The sequence below is a fragment of the Gambusia affinis genome, linkage group LG23 (genome assembly GCF_019740435.1).
Source record: "Gambusia affinis linkage group LG23, SWU_Gaff_1.0, whole genome shotgun sequence".
NCBI classification, from domain to species: Eukaryota; Metazoa; Chordata; class Actinopteri; order Cyprinodontiformes; family Poeciliidae; genus Gambusia; species Gambusia affinis.
This window is the reverse complement of record NC_057890.1, coordinates 12,519,032-12,537,385: the sequence shown is the minus strand read 5'-3', so window position 1 is coordinate 12,537,385 and position 18,354 is coordinate 12,519,032. Positions and strand designations below refer to the sequence as shown.

General features: G+C 37.8%; 1 protein-coding gene across 1 annotated transcript in view; it reads right to left on the bottom strand.

Moving 5' to 3' along the window:
- Positions 1-18,354, bottom strand: part of snd1 (staphylococcal nuclease and tudor domain containing 1) — a 172,654-nt gene that overhangs the window by 63,738 nt on the left and 90,562 nt on the right. The window contains exon 17 of the mRNA XM_044107651.1: positions 17-205. Coding sequence (XP_043963586.1) covers positions 17-205 — 189 coding nt within the window. The remainder of the gene's footprint in view (positions 1-16; positions 206-18,354) is intronic.

Genomic DNA, 18,354 nt, shown 5'->3' with positions numbered 1-18,354 from the left:
TGATAATGAGACCTACCTTTTCTTTCTTTTGTCTACATGCTTCCTCGGCTGAAACCAGCGCTTTGTAGTAGGCGCTGCGTTCTGCTGTGAAGTGGACCTTGGACAGAGCGGTCTCTACCAGTGCCACAGACAGATTCACGCCTTCAATGTGCAGCCAGCCAATGAAGTTGCCCGCTTTGTCCATGCTCTCCACTTCAACTTCAACCTATGAAACAAGAAGAAGAAGAAAATAAGACAAACATACTCATTTATTGTTAAGTACTGGGAGTAGCAAATAAAATGCTCTGAGATTCAGAAAAATAGGCAGTTTTTCATCAATAGAGACCTGGGGGCTTTCTAATGATTAAGTAGCAAACAGACAGATCCCATTTCACTGCTCGGCTCCAGACATACCAGTGAGTGCTCTTGCTGGAGATGGGGTTCTCTTTTCTTTCTTCAAACACAAAACCTAGCAATGCCCTCTTGTCTTCAGATTCACTGCAGTCCTTGACATTCTTAATTAAACTCTGTCTGCTTTCAATAACGTGCTTATTCACGCCAACAATGGGAACTGAAGAACCTCCACAAACAGGGCAGGCTGCTAGGGTTTTTAAATGAGTGTTCCTCATGCACTTCAAACTTAATTAAGAGTCTAAACATCACCATGCTACTTTTTTTTCCCCTCCCCCCAACGTAAATCATATTCAATTAGTAACAGCCAAGCCCCGACTCCTTTAAGTAAACAAATGAGGACAACAAAGGACCTTACACTGCTGACAAAGTAGAAAGTGTCTCGCAAAGTCGCTCATGATAGACTATTACCAAATTCTGCCTATTCAGACTAATTATCTATCCATAACAATTTGTTTGAGAAGTGATGGATGATCAAGGATAGGCTTTTGCTTTTTTTTTTTTTTTTTGCAAATTAAAAAGACAAAAGTCAGCGATAAAGTCAGAGGACAGGTGTGCTTTCAAGATAGGGAGAAATCAAGTAATTAAGACTTGAACTGCTTAGCCCCGCAGTCACAAGGGAAATATGAAGGGAATTATGTTTGGAAACGGCTCTGCCTTGTTCTCATCTACAGTTAAAAAGCTTTTATTGCAGCATGCGTTATATGTTTTATTATTAAGCACAGATTCACAGCCTACTAGCAGAGCCAACATTTCAGGGATCCAGTCCCTACCGTCTGCAGATAAAGGCTGCTCATATACTGCCTGACAAAAGGTACAAGGAGTTCAACCAGCACTCATCCTTACAAAGGCTCATCTTTGAAACCAAAAATGACCCAAAATGTGAAACCACAAGACATTTGACATCCTAGGTATTTGGTTTTGAACCTTAAAGCACATATGCACCAACTTGAGTTTACAGGTAAAAATTTTGGCTGAAGAAAGTTTAAGTTTTGCTATAAATGTGAGCTTTTGTGTGTCTGTGTAGGAGAAAAAGGGTAAAAATGCTGTCCAAAACGTAGCAACCTTTGCCTAAATGAATTAGCAAACACAATTGGTATCAACTCCCGTGTGTGATAAGGGCATCTTTTTGAGAATGGAAAAAAAAAAGTTAAATAAAAGTAGAATAGCTTATGAATAAACTTTCCAGCATCCTGGTAGAAAACAACAATTAGCCTCCAACAGCGCTAAAGTTAGCATCTGCTTCAAGATTTCCATTGGTGTTAAATAAGAAAAGATTATGTTTTAAGAAGTCTGGACTGCATTGGGTCATCTGTATGTCAAAATCTATAACACCATGATAAAGTAAACCTGAACTGGATAAGGATTTTAACATTTGCCTTTAATAGTTGGAAATTATCCTGTGTGTCCAGAGATTTATTTTGATTTAATCAAAAATGAAATTATTATACAAAACAAGCGCAAGGAGCAAGCCTCCCTAACCTCTCAGGTCCTGAATAAAACATGGAAGCTCACCAAAATCCTATCTGCCTCCACATCATCTGCTTTATTTCACTGCCCATTCCTCTTCCTTTTGCAATTTACAACCATCTTCATTTTATCCTGGTCTTAAAGTGCAAAGCCACTTACATAACTATGTTAAAAGAAACTATTTGGCCTTCACACATCACAATGTGAAATGGAAAAGTGGGAAAAAGTGAAAAAAGGCCAAAACCACAAAAAAACATACATGCCAATTTTATATCAGAGAGAGAGAAAAAAAACACTGCATCAGGTGTTTAAGGGAACAAAAATCCAGGTAATGAAAATGTCATTTTTCTGAGATTCTAATGCCTTAGTGATAAGTGTTGTAGAGAATCAAAATAGCAAGGCAAGTGAGGACAAGACAAGTTCAGTAAAATGCTAAAGTAAAAACAAAGAAAACAAGAGAGAGTCAGGGGCAATGCTGACAACTTCTTCTCGACTAATACCAGAACAAATTAGTCTGCTTTGTTTCCCAGAACACTCAGGCAGGAAACTTCATTTACCACATACTGCTAACCTTATGGAAGGAAAATTAGCCAGCCACTGACAACAGCATACTGATTATTACAAGATGACTGCATGGCTCAAGTCAACACCTACAGGGACGGTGTTAGCGCAGGAACAGAGCACTATTAATAGCAAACAGTCTTCCTGAAGAACGTCAGTACATCCTCTGAACACCAGTAAAATTACATAAATTGACTTCACATTTACAAAAGGCCAAAATCCACACTAACTTGTCAAATACACAACCTCTGGGAAAAAAAAGAAACATTTGTGTGTGGCCATAATATGAAAACAATTACAGACAAACTGTTCAACTAAATCCATGAAGTCAGGAACGTGAACAAATGTGAGATCCTGGGTGAAATTAAAAATGTCAGATTTATGAGCACTGGGATCACTGACCTTGAAAGGCTCATCAAATAAACCGACACTGGTATCTAACTGAACAGTGAGAATGGAGGAGGCTAATATTCACATCAAAATGTGAAATTACAAAGGATTAGTTCATTTAGAGCAAAGGCTGAATAAGAGATCAAGGGAAGTGTATTGGACTACTTGAGCTTGCACAGAAGATGTTAAAATTGACTGATCAATGTTCCACAAAGGGTCCTTCACTTGTTCATGGATACAACTCAGAAGATTGCCGAAGTAGGAGGATTTAATCAAGGTTTAGAGTTATTGCAGTCTACTAGCTTGTTTAGCTAATCATGTTCAACTTGGAATTACTAATCAGACTAATAAAAAAATTTAAATTTTGGATTTGAATGATTACTATTTATTTAATAGTAATCATTACTATTAAATAATGTGACCTTTTAGTGTGGTTTTAAAAAGAAGTCAATGTGTCATACCCAAAAGCTTTCTAAAAATGTCTCCCAGTGAATGAATTATATAGATATTTCCCATCTGCTCCTGTAGTATAAAGCTGTCTCTGCTAATTCAGTTTTACATAATTTTTAGTCAAGGCTGTGAAATGAAAACATATGCGAGGAATGTCACATTTTTACATCTTTCAGAGTACTTTTTTTCCCCCCTCCAAGCATTCAAAAGCTGAATTTACTGTTAAAATATCCCCTGTAAGGATTACCGCTTCCCACGAGATGCGTCCCTAAAACCGTTCCAACATTCCTCCTTTGCATGAAGAAACCATTCATAATGGGAAGGCTTGATTTTAAAGTTTCATGCTGAATTTGAGTTCCTCTCCTTTCAAATTTAAATAGGTTTGGTCTCAGTGTAGAAAGGAAAGGGGAGGTGGAGAGGAAGCTGCTTAGAGCAGAGCCCAGATGGTTCCCAGTTGAGGCCTCCTTCGAGCCAAGATGGCTCCCGCCGGAACACAAATGGGCTTTGGTAATCTCATAAATGCTGGGATTGTGTCGACACAGCGGACAGGAACCAGAAAAGGTGAAACACACACGCATATGAAGGCTATGACTGTGTGCACGTGTGGAAACACAAGCGCATCAGTGTTTCGGAAGTGCAAAAGAGTTATTTGGTACAAATGAAGTGGAAAAACAGCTAATCCAACTTGTTTAATTGAGTTGGCTATTCAAAACTGATAGTAACGTAAAAAGAAAACTACAGAAGGCCACAGCTCTTGCAAGTGTAAAATACTGAACTAAAAGTAAACAATGGAGCAACCAGCTTGATGCAGCATGAAACAAGATTCTGCTTTAGACTTTTCAAAAAGAAACTCTTTGCTCTACAGTCCACTTCAAATGGCCTTGCTGGATTTTATTGTCTAGTCAAAATGAACCTTTAGTTTAGGCCTTTGAATGGTTTTCTCAAATTGAGCTGCATTTTGCTTGGATAAAATATTGTTTCATAAGCAGCCATTGTTGCATACAATGCAAAATTTTAGCCTTTAGAAAGGCATAAAGGAATTTTAATCTAATATTTCCTCCTCTGTCAACTTCTTATTGACTTCTGATTGGTTGTTCAGTAGTGACTCCATCACTAGAAAGCTTTGCAAGCTTATGTCCATCAGGAAACGAAACATAACTCTGGCACAAATCCTGATCAACTTTTGGGGACTGCAGTCACGAAAAATGTTTCATTTGTACCATTTGTCCATTTCTGAATAAAGTTCTGCAAGACTTTTTCTTTTGTTTGTTTTTCTATCTGGGCTTCATTTGGGGTTTAAACTGACAAGTGAGAAACTGTTCTGCATTAAAAATTCAAATCCAGAAAAGAAAACGCACTTCCTAATGAAAACCTCCAAGTCGGCCAAGAAGCTGTTGGCAAATCAAGAGATCCAAAAGTCATCGAGGTTTAAAGAAAACTGCATGAGACAAAAAAAAGAAACTTGGCAACTTTTAGTTCTTTAGTTAGCTTCGAGTCTTGTCAGTGAAACTTTTGAATAGCGAGTATATAATTAATTAGCATTAGGTGTGGTTTTATTATGTAAAAAAAAAAAAAAATCTTATCTTTCTTAGTGTAGTTCTTATCTCAATGGAAATGTCAAGTTCATTCTCCTAATTGAAAAGTAACGACTCATTTTATTTTAGGAAAAAATTAACCAATGCGTACGTAGCAGAAAGTCATTTGATGTAGCCATTATCTGCTACTCATTAAAACATTGGCAACTAATAAAAATTCTCTTAATCACATCTCATCCAAAATATATTTATATAATTTTAAAAAAAGCATATTAGGCTTGATGGAGAACACTGTGGTCCCAATCATGATACAAAGCCATTTAGAAGTCCATCAGGTCCAAAGTGGCAGGACGTGCGCCAGGCATAACTTGTGTTTATACGCATTCTCTAATCAGGAAAAGAAAGAACAGTCTTTACAAATTACAATCAAAGCTGGAGATTAATTGGTCAAGTTAAGTTTTCAATCATTTCTGAAAATGGCTCGGCCATAATTCACATAAAGTTTAGTGCATGTTTTACTGAAATCATAGTTATCGCCAGAGAGATTTAACTTTGCACATGTCGCATTACTAGCTTGGATCGTAAACATTTTAAAGGCCACAGTGCGGATGGAGGCAAATTCAGCATCGGTTTGTTGGACTGCCAGCCTGTGTTGACTCGATGTGTATGTGTGTGTGATGGACAGCGGGAATATGAGGAAGTCGAAGCGGACCTTTGTTGACGGTAATGTGCAGAGAACATAAGGAGAACAAACTGGCAGGCGCAGATGTTTGGGAATGTCTTCATTCATTCTCATTAAGTAACAAGGCGGCAGGTCCTTTTGTTGCTACCGTTTTCTCCCACCAGCCTGGCACTCTCAACTCTATTTGCCAGTGCTTGAAACAAAAAACATCAATTTCTGAGTAGTAAATTTGATACTGTAACTCCTTGAAACAATAGCCAAGCAGATTTTTTGTAACTATTTTACTACCTCCTTACATCCATTGTGACCCTTAATAAAAACAAATGTAAGAAAATAAAAGTCCTTCAATAAACCCTGCCCGCTGAGAGCGGTTTGCTCATTCAGCAGAACAAGAAACCAATTAAATCTCAAGCCATTTAAAGTTCTGATTTGTCAATAATGATCAAAGCCAACACTATTTTGTAGTTTCTTTTTTATTAAATTGGTGACAATTACGCAAAGAAATATTGCACACTGACTCAAAATTATGAAGAGCAACATCTGAGCAGAAAGCAACTTATTAGACCATTACTACACGGTGATGAATAGTGTGAAGGAGTTGCTGACAGATATGTAAAAGGAGTGCTGCAAACCAACTCTAAAATGTGTTTCTGCAAGTGTAAGTTTGAGATTAGTAATGCAATATGCATTAGACTATGTGACACAATAGAATTGTTAATGGATGCTAAGCATAAACCAGGGGAAACATCGGTTTCTTGTGCTTTTTTCAAAGTGTTGCTTAACACCATTTGATTGCGAAAAAAAAAGCCCCAAACAGCGAATGGTGACCTTCAAGAAATCCCTCAACAGTCAATTACCAGCATTCACTGTCATTACTAAAGGTTTATAATGAGCTGTTAATGGGACATAGTGGCATGTAAAACAATGGAAACGAGTGCATGCACACACAGACAAATGATCTGATTTCACAGTATTTATAAATGCTTCCCAGGACTAGGCTGTTCTGAACCAACATTTTGGCATGTGCCAGCCGTCCATTTATATTTAACGGCTAAATGTGTTGGTATGTTACTGTGATCGAACAGTGAGGGAGAAAAGGCCAGTTGGTTCCAGAAGTAATCAATAAATATAGATCACCTTAAAATAAAAAAAAGGAGAGCCAGACAAACAGGGAAAGAGTAAAATAAATTAATGAATTAAACCCATATTGATTTCTTAATGGCACAGATCAAGCAGGGATGTAAATAGCGCGTTAATGGAGCCTGTAATTAAAAAAAATATCTTCACATGGAACGATAGAAAGCGCAACAGCAGTTGGAGTAAAACTGAACCAAGTGGCAAATGGTTGACCTTTTTAACCGCAGCAATAGTTTAAAGATGGAAATTTATCTGTGTGGCAAAAAGATAACCATTGTATTCTTTTATATCTGCTCATATTAGACATCAGAGTTATGTAATTACCCTATATCACTAGAATTTGAACTCATTATTATGCTTAGAAAATAGATTTATTTTTTCTTTGAATATGTCGAAAAGTACAGACTGGCTTTAACTGTAGTCTGAAAAGCAGCAGCATATATGCTCCTGACATCTGAAGTTGGTTTCAGCTGACATAATCTGGTGGCCGCGTCACGATTAAAGATAATCATATCCACGTTCTATAATAACATCAATAGTAAAATCCGGGGTGGGGGGAAGTTCTTAAAGCTATTATGGCAAAACTATTAGTAACTGCAGGTCAATGCAACTGTTTTACTTTCACTTGTCTATTTGATAATGAAACCACTTCGTTTTACACCAGTTAAGCATCAAGTTGAGGAAGAACAAGGAAAATTGTTTGTTCAGACTTTGCTTTCCCCTCACCCCAAGTCTGTGCAAACAAAGTTAGCAGGCCTGACATTGGTGCACAAACGTACATGTTGGACAGGAACAGGTGTGTGCATGTCTCTCCGAGAGTGATCAATGTGACTCAGGAGGTTCCATGCATCACTGTCAGTAGCAGGCTGATGTCTGTTCAGGAGCGGGAACTGGAAAGTCAAACTGCTTCTCAAATGGCAAAGGCCATTAACGGTTAGGAAAGCAAGCATGATTCCCACCATTAAACCTGCCTGATGACCATTAATGAGATTTGCTTTCATCAATAGATAATTGATGTTTGCCCCTCAACATTATTTTGACTAAGCAGATGAGTATACCCAGGTTTTTTACTGATGGTTTGTGGACATGGAGAGTACTTGGTGGGCGGAAAACAATTTCATTAAATTACATGTAGTCCAATTCTTTCTGAGTTTTGAGACCTATTAAGTGATTGTTATTCCAAGTTTGACACAAGTGTTTGAATAGCTTGGCAGACATAAATGGAGATAAAAATTCAAGCTGCATTCTTTTTACAGTAGTGGTCTTTAAGGCACTTCACAAATCCTTCGAATGTCTCTCCGGTGATAGTTTAGCATGGTCACACTGCCAACCATTTAATTACTGAAACAAACAAACAAAAAAATAAGAATTCTATTACCTCAGCTGGTTCAGTTGCAGACTTGTATTTTGGTTTGACTTAAAGACCAACTGTCATTTTCATTCATGTCCATACTTTAAAAATAAAGGCCCAGTTTAAGGCCATGAACATCTTTTTGGCTCAAGCAGGCCCAACTCTTGTGTGTTGCCCTACAAATGACTCACAGTTGGCCACCAAAGTAAAGCAATAAATTATGAAATATTGTTCTGCTGGAGGGATTAAGCTGACTGCACCAGGCATTTTAAGTGGCCTATTGTCAAAAGAAATGTGCGTCTTTGCTGGTGGCATTAAACCTGAAAATAAAAAAATGACTACATTCTTTTATTTTTACAAAATTGTTGAGAGTTATAGACTTTAATAAGCAAGATAATCCAATCCCATGAGCTTGTGGAATTATTATTATTATTTATTTTTTCAGTACATGTGTAACTGAGACTGCAGCTGCTACATCACTGTAGTCTTTCATAAGCACCAACACAGTGAAAAGGTCAGTGACACTGAGAAATACGAGACCTCTTGCAATGTAATGATGACCGACAAGATTCCACATCGGTTTGTCGGTCTCTATCTGGCCATTGTAATGAATCAATAGTGTTGTCAGGTTGGTTGGTCCTTAAACTGACACAATGCCCCTTGTTGCTTCCTACTTGAGTGAATTACCTTGATGATTCTCATTCTCTTGTCTCCCATGCGTGGGTTTCTACACTATTTTTCACAGCCAAATTTCTCCTATGCCACATTTAAATTTCCAGCTATCAGTATGTTTTATGTCCAATTTTTTAATAACCACCCATAACATAGATACTTCTATGTTATGGCTGCAATAACTGAAAAAGAAATGAAGATGGATTAACAATTGATAAGCATAGATTGATAGACGGATGGACAGAGGGTTTGGCAAAGGACAAATGGTTGGTAGACAAACATATTGGACACATTCAATGTATAGACAAGATGATAGACGGATGGATTAATTTATGGATAAATGACTGGATCAACATGACATTTGGGTGGATTAATGATTCAGGAAAAGAATGGATGAAAGGACAAAAAAGATTGAATGAAAGAAATGGACAATGGGTGGACGGACAGATGGATATACAGACGGATAAATGGATGGAAGGGTGGTTAGACCATTCAGACAATGGAAAGGGTAACTCAAGAATTAAGCAAACCTTGTTCCATATTTTCTTTTGTGCACTGTTCATATCGGGAAGCTATATCACAGTCCAAAGCGTCCAGAATCCATTAAGAATTTTATCAATAAATTACAGACAGGTTTTTATATGCACAAGTATTGAAATAGCTTTTTAACAAGTTACTTTGAAATATTTATTTTTGCCAAGATTAAAAAATGCTGAAGTCAGCAAACCTAATCATGCTAAACATGTAGTTGAATTGGTTTATAGATTATTTGTTATCCAGATGGCAGAAAAGCTCAGATTTCAACACAGCGGAGCAGGAAAAAGGCTGCACATTGGCCTCAACATCCTGGTTATTAAAATCAATAACAGCAATAACTACAATCCATCTCATTTTTAAGAGCGGGATGACATGGCATGCCAATCGATGAATATTGAGCTACATTTGTATTATTACTAATATCATATAATTCCTTCTTAACTGGATGGTGGTGCAGGCTGTAAAGCATAAACAGAACTGTGCTTATTGAGTTGTTGTCACAGCAATGTGAGACTTGAAATAAATGTAAAAAAAAAAAAAAAGAAAAAAAAAGAAAAAGCTGCTGAAAACAGTATTAGATGCAATGACATTTAATTCGTTCCCAAGGGGTAAATCATATTCTGAGGAAAAGATATTCAACTTCCTCAAAGCCCCCCGGGTGCAGTAAGCCCATGAGGAGAGGCAAAAGTCCAGATCTTCAAAATTGCTGCCTAAAGCAGTAAAACTCTGTGGGAAAAGTCAAGCCACATTGAGCACATAAAGGAGAGGTCAAAATTATTGGAGAGGGCATTAAGCTACATTGCCTTGCAAAATGACAGCACTGCTTTCCAACAAATCCATTTACACGTCCAAGTGCAGAACCAATGGAGTTTGGTCATTATATTGCAATCAATGTTCAGCGCAGCACCAAAGACACAAGGGAAGTGGAAATGACAGTGGCATGTTTTTACAACTAATTTTGAGAGCTAATAAAATGGGAGATCATCCATTCCCTGAAATTAGGGGATTGCGGTTTAAATTGTGCTATGTTTTAGATGGGCAGCGGAATACAGAGGAGAGTACACAGCGGTAGGGAAATCTGTTAGAAATGAATGTATAAATAACTAGTAACTACGGAAAGCTTTTTCCATTTTTAAATAATTAAAGAACTCCTTTATTAGATGTTTGTGAAAATCTTGTGCTGTTTAAAACATGCAGCTAAATTTTAGGCATTAAAAATGATAAGGAGTCACTACAGTCTAAAACTGTATTAGCACATTTGACTTATTTTTCATAAGTGACCATCTTGTTATTATACCAACAAGTTTGGCATGTTTTGGTGCAACCGCAAGCTAATAATTAGAAACCTTATGTTCAAGTAGTAATAGGTAGCTGAAGTGTAGAACAATATTATGTAACAGTAGCCTAACTGTCTCTTGCTTAGACAGTTAGGCTAAGCAACTGTGTAAGTAAGACAGTTGCTTAGACCATAGTTTCCCAACTCTGGTCCTTAAAACACACTGTCCTTGAAGGGGTTGAGCTTCTCAGGTTTTCCTGACTCCAGTTCCCTCGTCTGTTGGAAACTCGACGTCACAGTTTGCTTGAATCCGTTTACTAGAAGTTTAGAAGTTTCTCTGCTTTAATCTGCCTGATTCAACTGATTGCAGTTCAACAAATGGCTATTAATCAGTCCTCAATTGAAATCAGCTGGACTGAAGCAAGAAAATATCTAAAACATGCAGGGCAGTGTGCCTTGAGGACCAGTGTTGGAAAACACTGGCTTAGACTGTATTGTAGTCTAAGCAAGACAGTCGGCAATCAGAGACCATTTCAAGCCAGACAAATCTGATTTCCAAGACAATAGCTAAATTGCACCGGTTTTATTGAAGGTTTTGTTGAATGTTGGCAGTGTCAGTCCACAGTTAAACAATCCTAGATAGTTCAGGCAATTAGCCCTTGATATGGTTAACAAGAAAAATTAACTAATATAGCTTTGTCTTGAAGTTTAATGGTTTAAATTTCAAATTCCCATGAAAATGGTTAAATTCAGGTCAGTACATGGTTTTTCAGCAATGTAGGAAACAATTTGATATGCTGTTGCATTTTGAGCCAACTCATGTGTGGGCGACAGAGGACTTTGGGGAATTTGAATAGAATAGTAATTTGTCCTGAAAGCCAATCATTACAATATTTGTAGAAAAAGTGTAAAAAAACATTTGTGTGTGCTTTATTATTCCCTGCTAAATTGAAAAATACTGTGCAGACCTTCGTTTTAAAAGTTCTCCAAGACAATTTTCACTAAATGGCATTTCCTGAAACTACTTGTTCCAGCTTTACAAATTCAAACTCTTGTGAAATGTTATGACATATCTATGGATATTTGTCTGAAAATATCCAACAGAAATGTTTTAGACTACACACCACTGCAAATAATAAATAACCATGGTTGTGCTATTAAACTAACTGCACCGCTGTAGTAGAAAGGAAAATTTTTATATAACAGAGGAACACCCAGGCAAAGAAGATTCTAATACAACTGGCTACAATTCCTACTTCAATTCCAATTTAGAAACTTAATTCACAAGTGATGTCTTAATGAAAACGTTTGATCTTAGAGATGATTTTTAATGCATTAAATTGGGAGGAAATTGAGTTTAAACAGTAAATATCTTGCACAGCACTGATAAAGAAATAATACAACAAAATTTACACCCTCTTGGATTTTGGCGACATTACCAGAGCTCTATGACCTCCGGGAGAAGAGATAGCGAGGAAATGTGAGTAAGGGCATAGGACAATCATCATTTGTCTCCACCTCCTTCTCTAGACGCTTTCACTAGTTGACACGCCAAATGGCTCTGCCAACTTGCGTCACTCAAAAAACCATTTCTGTCCTCCCAGACCCTAGCTGTGCTGACAAAGAGCGAGAACGAGAGGAAAGGAGAGGAAAGGAGGAGACAGATGCATTTTCCAACATGGCTTTTTGTCAATTTCTGGGTGCCTGTCAAAACGAGATGCCATGCACAGCTGCAAGGCTGGTTGGAGAGTTTTTAGGTAGAGGTTGGAGTTTGAGAGCAAGACAAGTGGTGGATTAGAGCTACTGAAGAGCTACTCCACAACGCTCCACAAGTACAGAAAAAGCCTCATCATAATAGGCAGGTGGCTGCCAAAAGTTTGACAGAAGGATCAATCTTACTTCTTTTATTCTAGTTCTACATTTATTTTCTAAAGGGATAACATAAAACAATAGGCTCGGTTTGGGTGAAACATTCTGTTCAAGACACCTGTGTGGGCGCTTAGGAAAGACATCGAGCCAGCTAATAATGCTTCTTGCCAACAGGTAGCGAGAGATTACATAATAGAAAATGCTTTGACCCTATTTAGCGACAAGCAGGGTGAAACCCTCTCGAGACAAATCGCTGTATTGTCATGCTTCACTTTTGGCAATCTAATTCAACCCTGGCTCACACGCAATCACATTTAAATGGCCAGCGATGATCAACAAATGAGATGGGATCTGCAGTGGGTTTCATGTGATTGTGTGTGAGAAAGATAGGATGGGGAACTGATTAGATCAAATCATTGCAACTTAGGAGCTATGCAGTTAGTCCATTGCTGGACTAGAAATGATCATTCATGGGGCAAATTTAATTCTGACACAGTTGACCACAGACTTTCACAGAGATTAAGAGGAGCAATGTGTGCCAAATAAATGACAATACAGCTACCCTTGCACCTGTTCGAGGTCAAAAAAGGCGACCTTTATGTGTACCCTTTAATGAGAGGGCGCTCTGTCGAAATGGGAACCTGGATTAGAACATGCCATCTCTCTAATAATTGGAATTTCCTCTAGCCAAAAGAAGAACCACTAAGGCACTGTCCTAAGTTTTGTTGTTGGTGTCTTTTTTATTTTAGTTTGTCAACAGAACTTAACATTGAGGGCTATTTAAAGTCCCAAACTACTATAAGCTTCCCTAAAATCTACATTATTATGTAATACTTTTTTAAACATCTGAGACATGCCAGTCTTTTACAGTCAATTTTAACTCTTTAATAGCCTTTAAGTTTTCAAAGGTCTGCAGTTAGCTAAAAATATATATTTCTATGAAATGTCTAACCATTTAAGATATTTAAGAGTCGGATTTATCAAACAATCATATGTCACTCTGTAGTACCAGGCTAGCTTATGGGGCAACTTAAAATAAAAATACAAAAAAGACTTGATGTTTCTTCAGATATTAACATTTGCATTGTAGATTACCACGACTCTTAAAGCGGGTGTCAAAGTGTTCTGTTGGTTTCTGAATGACAAGAGAATAGGTGTAAAAAAAGTGAATCTTATCATTGTTAAATACAGTCTAATCTGTTTAATATTTTGAGAATGAAATTGTTCACTAACATCATTAACGACCTTGATTCGGAGCATTTAGAGTAGTCAAAGATGCTTCTTAGACAAGAAATCACTGCCACCTGCATAAATTAGGATCTCAGCATTTGTGCAGACATCTGGTAAACCATTAATATAAAGCCCAAACAAGACCAGGCCAAGAATAGAGCCATTAAAAGACAGTCAAGTAACAAGTACAAGTTTTATCTAAAGGATATTTACATATAAATATGGGGCGGGGGGTACAATTGGGCCATGTACACCAGAAGAATGGTGGAAAACTAGACTAAGATATCAGAATTAATATTGCAACAGTGAGCTGCTAGCACAAAGGCCAAAACTTGTCATAAATGACAGTTCACGCAGTTCCATTTCCTGCCTTCTAAGAGTGCAGGAACATGACAGAGCTGAAGGGGACAGGTTGTGACCAGAGTCTGAGCACAGAAATAGAGAAGAGAGTCAGCAAAAATAATAAAGTTACATTTCATTTTGCTTTTGGGTTAAGGCACTGCATGACTAAATTGGTCATTTCAATGAAAGTCTTTTAAATTGACAGTAACACCATTTTCCCTGTAGCTGACTTGTTTGCTGTCTTCAACATCTAGGTTGATTTAGTATAATAGAGAGTGATGTGTCAAGGTAGTGAAACAGTCAAAGTCTATGTTGCCTTTAATTTTTTTTTCTCCGTTAAATCCCTGCATTGCTTAGACTAAGCAATATAATAAGGCTCAGCATACATTTTTACTGCTGAACAACACATAGGACATATGAAGACCACAACATATTTAAATGTAATTATAAACAGAAGCAAAGTTGTGTTGTTCAGAGTTATGTGACTATAATTCCTTAAACCAAGTCAAACTAGGTGATGTCTGTTTGGTACGTTTTTTGCATATTTCAACAAATTCACCCAAACAATATAGCTCTTGACAAGGTTTTAAAGTACAACCAAACAAATGCATAATACAAAACAACCATTTTTACAAAAACTTGAAAACATTTCCTTGAAAAGGCATTTTTTCACAACACTTTATAGAGTAAATTCATTTCACAATAGAATCACAGCCACTTATTACTTCTTCACGCCACTTCCTCTTAGTCATTGTGTGCCTGTTCTTACAGAGGTAACCATAACCTGTAGGCTGCCGAGAAGGGCAGATCTCAATTTTCTAAAAAAGAAAACTCAAAGCCGTGTTCATCAGGGGCCTTGTTAGTTTTTAGGGCTATTTTTTGCACAGTACCACTGAGCAATACGCAACAAAAAGTCTGAAAAATAAATAAGACCAACACTGCTGCATCACTGATATAAAAATCAGTAAGATTTTTCCCCAAGATCATTTCTGAACACTGGATAGTAGCTGGATTGAATATTTTTGATAACATTGTGGCTCTCATTTAATGCATCAGAAACCTACAGAAGTGTAAAAAAATTATTCTACTTTGCCATCTTTTATTCATGGCAAAATTATTGGATATTGAACTTGAGGTGGGTCTGGATCCTCTGTCTTTCTAACTTTGTTGTGAATTTTATTTGATTATTTGAAGGAATTTCCGAAACAAACTGAGTGCTTAATACAAAGCCTCCACAGAGTTCTCAAAATTGACAATCTGTCCTGCAGCGTTTGAATGTATCCCTGCTCCAAAGGGTTGAATTACCTCCTCAGTGTGTCACCAAGTCCTGCAGAGACCTGGTAATGAGTATTTCATTAGATTCTGGTGTCAAAATAATGTAACTCAATTTAAAACGCCAGTTCATATTATGGTTCCAAAGTTTTGTTTTAACAGATAAGACAAAAGACAGAAGATAATGAACAACAAAGATGGAGCGAAAGGCTTATAGACACTTCCACTCATTAAATAAAGTTAAAACAGTGAAAACTTGCTGCAGTGCTTTGAGTGTGACAGCATCAACTTTAATCAATGCCGTTTGTTGTCAAAATCAATTCTCCCACAGCTTTCTGAAATTTGTTTGGCCCATAAGCTGTTATTGTACAGTCACTTTAGATGAAAAATAAGGTGAATAAGTCAGAGAAATAAAGGCATACGTTTCGAGTCAAAATTATGATTTTCATCAGGATGTCAAGCAAGGCAGTTTAATGAAAGTGAAATCAATGTCTGCCTAGGGAAATTACCACTGTTCATCCATGTGTCAAGCCAGTCCTCTGTGTGCGTGAGAAGTGAGGGGGGGGTAGGGACTTATTGAAAAAAATAACTGGGCCACACACCAATAAACACAACTAGGGTGCAAGTGACCTAGACTGATGCCATCAGTGAGGAGGTTGACAGGATACTGGGAAAGAGCAGTAGAATGACTGATAAGAGGCAGTGGCCTGTGAGCTACATGGATTTATTCAACTTACAATGAATTATCAAAGATCCACATAAACATCCTAAAAGCTCCATAAGTGGGTATAAACATACTTCCCCCGTAAATTCCTCATGGATGATTATTTTCTTTGAAAAACACAAAAAAGTTGCTTTTATACCACGAGCCATTAAAAGTTTTCTATCCTAGAAAATGAAATCTAGGGTCTGATCATAAAATAGTCAATAAAAAAAAACAACAAACACATAAACAACAAATCTAAGCAGATCAGCACAGTACTGGGAAACCAGGGTATTAAAACTGCAGTCGATCAACTTTTTAAACGTTCAGCTCAGCAATTGCAAGCAAAAAGTGCAAGCTCTCAAACGAGCCATGCCTCTTTGATGCCGTGCAGATGTCCCAGCAATCATCACGTAGTTATCATTAGATGCAAAAGTATGTCAGCTTACCGCACGTGCATCGACACACAGGGCCTGCCATGTCAGCCGGATGTCTGCCTACCAGTCACTAATTTTCCTTTTTTTTTTTTTTTTTTTTTTTTTTTTAGATGTGCTCAGAGAAGGCCAACCATACCCCTTTATAATTCCCCTAAGCTATGTAGAAGTGCTAACATGCGGAAAGGGATTAACAGCAAAATAAGGCTGCGTGTGCATGTGTCTCAAATATGCCTGCATTAGCAAGATTTCATACAACAGCAAGATGTGAAAAAATAATCACTTTTATGTGTAGGCTCAGCGTTTGGTCAGGATTGTAATCACAATCTCTGCAGATTTCTAATTGAGAGTAATTCATATCAGATCAATTCCTTAGCACTGGATTGTTCTTGCAGAGCAAGCAATTATTTTCATTTCTTCATGTCATGAAAAAAAAAAGGTATAAGAAAGTTTCTACCCACACCTTCCACCACCGATGCCTTTTCCTCATGGGTTCTCCTACACAAACACATGTTGCCACGTGTAGGGTTGCTTTGGAGAACTCAATCAACATTCTACACTTCTGTCCTCAGCGACTGTAAGCAGGTTGTGTGGGAGGACCGGCTCTGATAGAATGGCCTGTTGTGTTATTGACTTCAATTTAGAAAGTGCTGCCTGCTGCTGTTTTGACCCCTCCTTTCATAGCGGGGACTCTGCCTGGTCCCCGGCCACAGTCTACCTCCGGGGGAAATCCCTGATTGCATTTCTACAGAAAACACATAAGCAAGGTTGAAGAGGCCAGAATTCAGATGGCGCAGTTTGTGCACATGTAGTGTAGCGACGCAGAGGGGGGTGTACTCTTTTCCCCCTTTGATCCATTTTCATTCCTCTTAGCTCTTTCTCACATTAACTCGGCCCTCTAGATTTTTCATGGTCATTTAGCAAAAATGTCAATGTCCACTGAGGTGCCCTACCTCCCCACATTTTTCACCCTCCCCTTCCTGCCTTGTCTGCTACCTGCTTGGGTGAACAGCTGGTCAAAGTATTGTTGGAGACTGCATGTACAGCAGCTCTGAACATTTGATGCTGTGCTGGCTGACACACTAAGTTAGGTTTCTTAAATCCCAAGTGTCAGAAAAAAAAGAAAGAAAAAGAACTATAGAAATTGTGGATATTACAAAGAAAAATTGAGGAAGTTCAAACAGCAGACATAAGGAAAAAAAATAAACTACTGTTCTAATCTTGCAGCATTTGAAACAATTTAAAACTTTATGTCAAAGGACTGACTTTTGAGGTCTTTAAGTTATCCTTGGGTGCGACACAAGCTCCCTCTTATAATCAAATTGGTAATCAACTTTAAAGGGATATTACGTTATTCCCACTTCATGACATGATGATGAGTGAGAAATCCTTTAATCTCCCGTGGCAACGGGTCCCATATGGTGGGACGTGTTTTGCAAAACACATGGTGGGAGAGAGCGCCACCTTTAAGACGAAGCTCCTCCTCGGAGTTGCTGTTTCTAAGCTTCTGAACTTCTGCACTACAGAGTACCATTTGCACATGTCTTCCCCGTTCAGCTCCTTCAGACTAGACAGAAGCATTTAGCAAACAACTGGTGGAACAGTGCATCTGCTGCACTCAATATACGAGCTACTTCTCAGTGCAATGCTAGTAAAAACTTAGTTAAAAAGAGAGTTTTTCCTTTACACTGTCACCATGTAATTACTTGGAAAGATGGATTACTGCAGTTACTAGCCGTAGTGTGTGGCTGGGCTTGTGCAGATGGATATTTCCCCCCAAAGGCAATACAAACTAAATATTAGTTCATCATGTTATGACCAATGTAATGAAATGGATGCAACTGGATCCATCTGACTGAATTGTATTTGAGTTAATTTGATATTTGTAGATCTCAATTGAACCAGTCTTGTAAAGTGCCTTGAGATGGTATCTGTTGTGAGCTGATTCTATTTAAAATGAGAAATAAATAAAAATAAACTGAATTGAACTGATTTGGTTTACACTGAATGTGCTGACTGGGTCAACAGTGCTAACCTTATTATATGGGTCCTC